General features: G+C 36.5%; 1 protein-coding gene across 1 annotated transcript; it reads left to right on the forward strand.

Moving 5' to 3' along the window:
* The first annotated feature begins 1014 nt into the window (after positions 1-1014).
* On the forward strand, positions 1015-9844 carry LOC126840345 (growth arrest-specific protein 1-like). The gene is made up of 3 exons (XM_050576013.1): positions 1015-1386; positions 6988-7316; positions 8516-9844. The coding sequence occupies exons 2-3, from the start codon at positions 6999-7001 to the stop codon at positions 9128-9130; spliced, it is 933 nt and encodes a 310-aa protein (XP_050431970.1). The 5' UTR covers positions 1015-1386; positions 6988-6998; the 3' UTR covers positions 9131-9844.
* Positions 9845-10157: the final 313 nt, after the last annotated feature.

Genomic DNA, 10157 nt, shown 5'->3' on the forward strand with positions numbered 1-10157 from the left:
ACTGCTGGACATGATGTACAGAAGAAAAAACAAAATAAATAAAAAATCCCTGATAATCATGTATACCTATTGAAATTTGACAATGATGGATTATGAAAACAGTAACAGTTTGGTTTCAAAATTCGCACCTGTTTCTGGGTAGGTAGCAGAGGCGTATTTACAGAGAGTGATCAGGGTGATAAATCACAAATATTAAACTATACACATATCAAAATTCAAAATTACCTATTAAAAATATATTCATATAATATTAATGTTTTAATCATAGACAAATTACTGTTATCATAGATGTTTTGGACGAAATGTCACCAACAAATGCAGTGAAATAATAATTTTACTATAGATTATATTAATAAATAAATGTAAGCTAATCTAAAATTTAATATGTTTTTTTATTTTGTATATTTTAATTTTTTTATCAACTAACAAATGTGTTTTGATAAAAATCAAACTCTTGAAAATGGACTTCAATGCTTTTTGTCTATATAAATATAATTATAACTATATAAATAAACAAACAGTTTTAAGCATTGCGTATAAAGCACTACAAAGCACGGTACATCTTTTCGGTCCGGTCATAAGGACAAGACAACAACAGAGATTAGAGGCAACATTTTTTTTCCATATCACCCCCAGAAGAAAATTGCAAATACGCAGTGTTCATTCGAAATAAGACGCGGCACAACTTAGGTCCTGCGCTAATAGTAAGCTGTACTAAGGCGACATCAGCTGTAGATGAGTATAGGAAATACAAGTGTGTTGGCTTTGTACGTGTGTCTTGTGGCGACGTACAGGAAGAAAACCTGGTGAGACGGTGCTGATAGGATATTTTATGTACGACGTATGTATATATTTTATTATAGAGACGACGGATAGGATATGCCACAGGATAACACGAGTACGGTGTGGTGGAGGCGGCAGTAATCGTGGTAGAAGGGGAATACCAGATGTCGTTTCGGATGTCTCGTGAGTAGCAGGTATACCCATTCTCTTGGTTCTTCATCAGTCGTCCGGCGACCATCTTGCACGAAACCGCACGCCAGTTTATGTTAATATTATCCTTATAACGAAAAACGGACGTCGAACTAATTTGTTTGTTATTAGGTATTGCTGTTATTTTTTTTTTTTAAATAAATAACCATAACCCGTTTGGCTGTTTGCGTGTGAAAAAATACTGTGTTTTTTTCGGATTTTGATTTTGTTCGACAAAAGTAAAATAATCGGATGGACGATTTCTCTTTAACATACATACATACATATATATTTTTTTCTAATTAAATGATAAATCTTGCGTGTTACGGTGACACGTCGTTATTGCCGCGGATCCATCAAAACCGAGCTGTCGGAGACAACAAGTCATGGCGGGATTAACGATTAACCTCGGTTGTAAGTAGTCTGCATTTATAAATAATATGAAATATATTTATAACCAACCAGAACAGTTGGTTAGGGTGTTGTTTTGTTTAAAAACAAGTATAGTCTCGCAAGAGGGATGAACTAAGCTTCTGGTTAGACAGTTTTGCGCTAAAGCCGAATACAGCTTCTGCGTTTAGTGTACCATCCCATCTACTATACTTACCATTATGTCCATTAAGCTGAGTAACAGCAGCTGCCGCTTAAGTGTCTCTTTAGGAACGTTATCGGGCTGTAATAATAATTTTGACTCAATGCTAATGCGCGCCAACAGGATGACGGGGCTCAGCGTTATTTTTAAACGATCCGCGCGTACACACCAGCGAGACGTGTGCGTTTATACATGTATTCCGGGCAAAAGATTTGGCTGTACATTATAATAATTATCACCCTAAATAAGTGGTTATTCGACGAAAAAAAAAGCTATAAAATTCTCACAGGGCAAACGAGAACCGTCGGTGTAGGCACTGCTATTACGGTTTGGTTTTGTTTTAACGACTTTTTAATACAAATATAACACATACACGGACAACAATAAAATTAATAGACCAAAATATAGCCGCCAAATTCGTTCGCGTCTCGTACTATGTATGCGTATTAGCCTTTTGTGTCCGGACGACCCCGGTGGAGGTATATAAATATATATACAGATTGTGTACAGAAAAAAACGGGTCTAACGCGGTTGTGGGTTTTACGATTTTTCGGACCGTCTGCAAGCCTATTATTCACAACGCGCGACACTGGTGCAGCGACATTTCTTTGAAATTTACCAAATCTATTCTGTGCGAGGGGGTGGGGTGTAAAACGATTTTAACGGCTCCGAGAACTTATTGTGAACATGAAAAATAGATTACAGCTGTCATTGAACATAAAAGTAGCCCGTACGATGTAATGCGGCAATAAAATAACAACGCGTTTAATGAACCTAACTCGAAGATTGTATAAAACGTTTTACGGCCTTACGAATAATATATACATATTATAAATTATTATTATTATTATATAGAAGTTACGCCCAGCCGAAGAATTCGACTGCGGTCCATAGATTGTCGAATGAACGCGTTTGATGACCGGTAAAAAAAATACTAATATATTGTAGGTACCTAATGTATAAAATATAATGTCTGTTAAATCAAACGGATGAGAAGTAATCACGACGGCTAGGTTGGAACTTGGAAGTTAAACTAAATTAAATGAAATGCAAGTTACAGCATTTAATCATCATCGTAGACTAGAGGAAAGCTTAGCCCTTCTAAAATATCTGCAGCCCCTTTAAATTACTATTATCGTTAATATTTTATTAACTTATTGATAAATAATCAAATGATCATTATCAACATAAAACAATTGGTATATTGCTATCGTAAAACCCACACCCGATTTTGAGTTCTCTGCTATTATTTTTTGACCTGTAATCACTTAATAATTTTAGAATTACACAAATATGAAAAGGATTTTTTTGATCATTGTGTACTACAGATAAATAAAAAAAAATTTCGATTTATCAAATATTGTAGTGATACAAATTTTGAAAACATTAGTTTTTCATTAAAGTGGTATATTTATAATAAAAATCGTTAAAAATAATTAAATATTGTCATTTGGTATATTGTATATAGTTGAGTTTGAGAGTCTTCTTCTCTGAAATCGTAGGTTTTTATTTTTTTTGATTGGAGAGAGTTCATTTATGGAGGACACCCCTTTACTCTTAAATACGACACTGGGCTTAATGCTTGTAAAGTTTAGTCGTGGGTTTTTGTTTGTTCAACGATCTGATCTTGGATGTCTTATTAGAATACGTTCGCGTACCACGAGCAAGTAAGACGTAAGTTATTAGTAAAATTATAGTATATTATTGTATTTTTAGAAAAATGATGGAAAAAAATAATGACAATAAAAATTAAATTACCGTCTCATTCAGACTCGTCGCACTTATCTATGCATAAATAATATGTGCCGTCTATACGGTAATCATCGTTCTTCCTACATCAGCTTGCGGTGCGCGTTCGGGCGTACGAACCGCGTTGCGGTTTTCATATATTATATTATTATATACTTACCGAGGACGTTCTCTATATTCGTGCATAGGTTATTACGTTAAACACTGTCTCTATATTATGTAGGTATATGCACGTCAAACGTACATAGCGTTGCGGTATCGTGGTCATCGTTTGGACAAAAAAATACTATTATTTCTTTTTTTTTTACTATTATGTTATTATTAATGTTACCACAATTGCGCGCCGGAATCGTCAAGAAGGGTGCGTTTTTGGGGAGAGGAAGGGAGACAGGACGAGGTTTGGTCTTAGTAGGCAGTCTTAGCCGGCTATCGTGTAATCCGACACGGATTAAGGGACGACCTGTTGATGATGGTGCAGGGCCGGTGACAGGTGAAAATAGGTCTGACAGGTCGTCGAACAAACGCGTTACTACCGCTTGGCCGCAACATTACAATGTTCGTCTTGCCAGCACCTGTGCACGGTGTGTGCGCATCTTCTCCTTTCATCCCCCGAGATTTAGACTTATTTCGCACACTCTCCCACGTCTCCGATTATTATACGAACTGTGACAGCCCAGTAACATGTCCCCCTCACCCTCTGCTTCCAATCTAGACAGTTTTATTGTACCGGCAAATTGTGTTTGGTTGGTCTGTTTCTTCTTCGACACAATACAGACATTTTTTACACACTCGTCTTTTTGGTTTTGCCAATTTTCCACTATTAGATCAACAGAATACATTGCTAGTGCACTTGCAGAACAAAAGACACGGCGTGGAAAAAAAATAAACGTCAGAAACTATTTATGTCGTTATATTTTGATTGCCGTACATTATTTTGACCGGCGGCTGTCACGGCAAACAATGAAATATACAAGAAAACCTTAGTAAATATTTTGTGATATATTATTTTTATTCGACATAATAATGTATTATACTGTGATCAGAGATAGACTGGCCTCTGTGAGATAAAGCCTATTTTTTTTTTTTAGGAATTTGTGATGCCAGATTGGCGAAATTTAAAAACTTAAATTGGGATGGCACAACGGTTTTTAATTTCGAAAACTAATTCTTAAAAATATGTCCAAAATATTACTACTTTTAAAGAAATTGTATACTGTAAATGCATTATAATGCGAATAACTCAAGTCAAAATGATTAAACTGGTAGGTAGAAAACCTTTAATTATGATCCTTACATCAAAAATGGTAGTGACAGTGGTTCATTTTGCAATTCTGATTGTATATTAATTGTAGTTTATGGAGCTCTAATGTGATATAGCTATAAAAGTTCAATCGGTTTAAAATACAAACGTTAAAAATTCATTCTATTTTATAACATTTGAAAATGTTTTACCTATAAAAAATATATTGTTCTTGAAGATTTCTATTATATTGTACACAAGGTTAATAACTACAAATGAGTACTGAAATGAACAATTTTTTTGTTTGAATATGAAATTGTACGTACACTTTAACCAACAAAATGTTTTATTAACAATGATACACAATATTCATTGACGGATTGACCCATATTACTAATCCGACATGATGAGTTTAAAAATTAAACAAGTTAACGCGTAGTTAACTTCTACTAAAAGTAAGGGCAATCGTGTTTCAGACGAAAGTAAGCCCCGTGGGAGCTTCCGAATGCTGTCATATGCGGGCTGTATAGTTTAATTATTATTACAATAGAGGTAGTATGTTATAATTCGATCTCTAGACCACTCAAATTAAAAACCCCCTTAGTTAAATAAACCAGGTTTTATTCACCGGGGTTTATTGTTTAAAATGCCATTGAAAGCGAAGCCCCTAACAAAAAAAAACCCTCATATCCCAATTAATTTTTATTATTATGTTAGGAATTTCAATAATCTTACACGAGTAGTTTTTCTGTCAAATCGTGGCGCAAACAAACAGACATAAACAAAGGCGGTTGGCCTTTGAACTTTCGAATTTACATTTTATGCAGACAAGGATAATAGTACTGGTTGTTGTACATATGTAAAGTTTATATGTTACACGTTTTACATTTTTTGCCGACAAGAGAAATATGATTTACCGTACTGGCGTGTAATGTAATGTGTGCGGCATAAATTATTATTTAGAAAACGATTTTGCTCTGATTGTACTATACACACACAGAACACTGGGCGTCGAAGTCCTTCTACAAACCGAGCCACGCTACATGAAAATGCATTAATTATAAAACTCAAACTCAAAACAAATAAACATATCAAATGGTGTACCTACATATCTAACGTACCGTAGCCTTTTTTTATATTGATTTTTCTCCGGGAACTGATTTTAATTTAACGCTGGGTTTTACTATACGGCTGTAGACTGCAGTTAACACAAACCAATAAATAAATCCATTCTGTTCGATGTATGTATAATAATCTGTACGGCTGCTACGGTATAGCATAAATACCGTGGTCATATAATATATATATATATTTGTAAAATACACTTGTACCTATCTATCAATAAACGATAACTTCTTTTTTTTTGGTGTTTGTTTCCAACTAATTAAAGTACCGCCGCGGCCGAACTGGTCAGGTCGACGAAACTTTTGGGGATAAATTATACGAAGATATTTAGGTATATTATTATTATTATTGGACGTTGGCATTCCTCTGGTATATAGGCACACGCCCTGCTGACCCGTTTGACCCGCACGTTGCAGAATGTCATCGAAAGACACACACACACATAAAAGCGGTCAGGTTTTTATTTGGCATTGTTTCCTCCTGGACGCGCCATTGTGTCGTTTTCGAAACTCTATACACTACATAACATATTATATCCGCAGCTACCTGAATTCATATGTATGTTTATATGTGTACGCCAGTTGAGATGGCAACAACCGTGCCCGGACGTCGTTTCTCTCTGTCTCTCTCGAATCTCTCTTTAATTTGTTTGTCTTGTGCACACACACGTATGTGTGTACACAGTAGCGAGTATAGTACTACTGAGCAAACACACTAGAGTTCAATAGGTGTACTCTGTACACACAAACGCGCGTGTACGGTCGATTCTCCGGTTGATGATGATAATAATAATATTACCGACAGAAGTGTTATTTTCCGAGAGCGCATCTTGGCACACATTTTAATCCGTGAGCGCAATGTGGCAGTCGATTTTTTATTACCCGTCGTCCCTTGTCGACCGCCTGTCGTTGGGTTACGTTTTATACCTATATAATCTATATATATAGCCGACTCAGACGGAAAATAAAAACGTCTAATAACAATAATAAAAACGCATAAATCGAACGACGATTCTAGTTAAAAACAATAGGGACAGTGAGAATATTTTAATCAGAGGACAGTGATTTTAACGATGGGGTGTAAATTTACCAAAACTATGACTACTCTGTCCCGTCGTCAATTATAATACATAAAAACTTATTTATATATTTTGCTGTAAACTAAAACCTAAATCAAGTCATCACAGGAAGCCACTGGATTCTAATCAGTGGCTGCAAATGATTACCACTTAATATGCATATAATAACAATTATTTATGTATAATAATATATGGAACGAGTTTTGTAATGGTATGATTTTTTTTTTATAGAAAAAGTGGCGATGAAGACGCCCTCGGGCTGGTGTTCGACGACAGTGGCGTTTCTGGGAATGGCTCTGCTTTGGATTGGCGGACCGACATCAGACGCCGCCGCCGCCGCCGCCACTGTGGGTACGGCCGTGGCAAACGACCGCCACTCGCCGACTTGCGAAGAGGTGAGGGTGCGGTGCGCGTTCGGCTCGGGTTGCTCGGTGGCGTTGCACAACTACTTCACCAAGTGTGACCAAATGCTTAGGGCGGATTCCACGACGTGTCCCGAATCGTGCCTATACGCCCTGGTGTCCATTACCTCTACCGAGGAAGGCAAAAAACTCCTTGACGTGAGTATATGCATTATAGTATTAGTAGTAATAATTATTTTATTGAAAATAAATTAATTTAATTTAAAAAAAAAAGAGTAGTGTGTTTGTTATCCCTTACAACTTATTACTACATATTTTATACTTAAATTGTTCGAATTAACAATAATTGTTTCGTTCGATAAATAATATACATTTATTAATTAAATAATAAAAACCTTTTTTTTTGTGTTTGTATAGATAATATTGTTTATCAAAATAATATTTTACAATTTGTAATTTGTGAATCGTACAATGTCCGCATTTTTTATTTTTGTTAAATCAATTAAATATTTCTTATTTTCATGAACGACCTATTGCTAAAATTGTAAAATTATATCAACTCATATTACTAGTTATACAAATAATATTCAGTTTATCGTACGATTTTGGAGGATTTTAATTTAAAACTGGGAATAAGTTATAGCCGATCGTTCATGACAACTGGATTGCTTAATTTTTAAAAAATATAATTAAAAAGATAAAGGTCTACAAAAACGTTTTTCAACATATCTCGTTCGCCTAGGTCATCCGCAAAACTGGATGGAAAAATGTATTTATTTTTATTTTATTGCCTTCCGACTACCGTATTTATTATTATTATTACTATTAAATGATAATTTTATGCTCTGTGTACTCGTAGCGAAGAAAAATATAATAGTTTTAACGACGCAAACAAGATTTACAATTTAGTACAGCTCCACGATAACAAACCAGACTTTAATTAGGCGGAAAAAAAATGTACAGTTTGATGGAGGAAATGGTCGTTATGTTGGTCTCTTTATTACCGTCGTCAATTCTCGTGAAATAATTTTATTGTTTGGGAACTCAATTTACAAACGAGCAGTTCACATATTATAAAGGTTTGTTTAGCCTCCGGGGTCAATTATCTTTGAAAGGTTTGATTCATTGCAATTTACACACTCGCTCGTAGTCTATTAAATTGTGTACAATAAAAATATACTTAAAATGCTCTTTTTTTTTATAATGTGTAACTGTACATACGACATGAGTGGTGAATACTACTTTTTACAGGTTTTTGGTAGAAAAAAGAAACTAGATTCAATTACTGTTGCCAATTGTATGGGTTTAAAACTAGGAAATTGTAGATTCATATTTTAATTTTAAAATATTTTTGAAAAATTTTACTAACGGTGTGGCGTTTGTTTTGCTTTTTACAGTGTACGTGTAGGGACCGGTACTGCGAAGAGACGAAGGCCCGCGTAGAGGTATGCCGTCCGTTGGTGCTAGAGGCGGTCAAGAACGAGACGATTGTGTCCTGCGAACTGGCACAGTGGATATGTGCTGTAGACCCGGTGTGCTCGGCCGCGTTGGGCTACTACCACACGTACTGCAAGCGGATGATCCAAGGCGTCTCGTGCACGGAGAGGTGTCTGAACTCGATAAACATACTGCAGCGGCAAGAGAAGGCGGTCAAGATGAACCGGTGTCGGTGTTCGGGCGCGGCGGCCGGCGAGTGTTTGCGCAACAAGGAGCGCATGGCCAGGCTGTGCTACGGCGAAGGCGACAACGGGAACAGACCGAACGGCAAGGGCGGTCGGAAAAACCGGAAGAAGCATCGGCCCAAGGCGTTCGAGGACGACCCGGACAGGTCGGAAATCGAAGTGATGCTGGTCAACGGGCCGGACTACCAGCCGGACGAACGGCACCGGTACAATGCCGCCGGCAAGGGATCCGCGGTACCGTTGCGGTCTGCGGCGATTAATCCACTGGTCGTTGTGGCCGCCGCGGTTTTGCTAGTCAAATGGTCGACGGGCACGATGGTCGTTAGATAGCTTTTCGCCTAACCGCACCTGTATTTTCCCGGCTGCGGTTGGCCGCCTACATCTGGTATCACACGGACACCGACCTATCGTTGTCGTCTTCTACGGACGCGCGGTTGCCAAAGAGATTATACATCATTATTATTATCACAATTATTATATTATGCGCTTGGACACGGCCGATAAATGATAATGAAATAATGTTTTTCTATTGAATACCCGACACCTGAGACGAATTAATAATATTGAGAGACCTACTTCCGATATCCCAAGCATTCACTCAAGCATCACCGGTTCTTCATGGAAGTCCTGAACTTGAGGACCCGCAACACCGTCGTCGGTCTACACTTCAGAACGTGTGCGATATTGTTATTCTGATTATTATTATTATTATTATTTGGCTTAAAGCCGAACCAAAGACGATTTACTATTGTATTACTCTTACCCGACGGCGGCAATAGACTTCATTCGCATACCAAAAAAAAAAAACTATCCAACTCAAAGACGGTGTATATTTCTACGACCAAAAAACAATAGAAACCTAAACCGTTTGGATAAAAACCTACTTATTTTTAATAGTATGTTGTCATGCCCCCCCCCCCGTTGTGTGTTTGTGTTTCACGTTTAAATGTTTTCAAGGGTGTGTACATCATGATCACTAGATATTTGGTACAAAGTTGTTTTATAGTTTAATTGCCTTGTTTTATATATTGTTTATTATTTTTACATAACTTATTTATATTGTATTGTAAAAAAAAAAAATATTGTATTTTTATAGTCAAAAAAAAAAAAAACTTTACCAACAGTACAAATAGAGTTGTTTCATTTTATCGTTTTATTTTCCTTCCCGATTCGCTACCCGTCATATTTTAGTTTTGATTGTAACAGTGTTAAATTTCATGTTTTAACGGATCCGGTTAAGTATGCTATATGGTGCGATAGCCCTGAAAAACTCTCACTTGACCTATTCCACGGTATAATTAAAAGTATTCCCCACAATTAGCCATCGTTGCCCAAGTATCCTGATTTCTGACCCCGG

The sequence above is a fragment of the Adelges cooleyi genome, unplaced genomic scaffold (assembly GCF_023614345.1).
Source record: "Adelges cooleyi isolate 19-005CV unplaced genomic scaffold, UGA_ACOO_1.1 ACOO_flye_CR_arks_rails_tigmint_CR_PRNA_376, whole genome shotgun sequence".
NCBI lineage: Eukaryota > Metazoa > Arthropoda > Insecta > Hemiptera > Adelgidae > Adelges > Adelges cooleyi.

Excerpts from the sequence above, each read along its gene's own strand:
- LOC126840345 (XM_050576013.1), top strand. The coding sequence starts at position 6,999 with ATGAAGACGCCCTCGGGCTGGTGTTCGACGACAGTGGCGTTTCTGGGA. Across the intron at positions 7,317-8,515 it reads AAGGCAAAAAACTCCTTGAC|TGTACGTGTAGGGACCGGTA; the intron begins GTGAGTATATGC and ends TGCTTTTTACAG.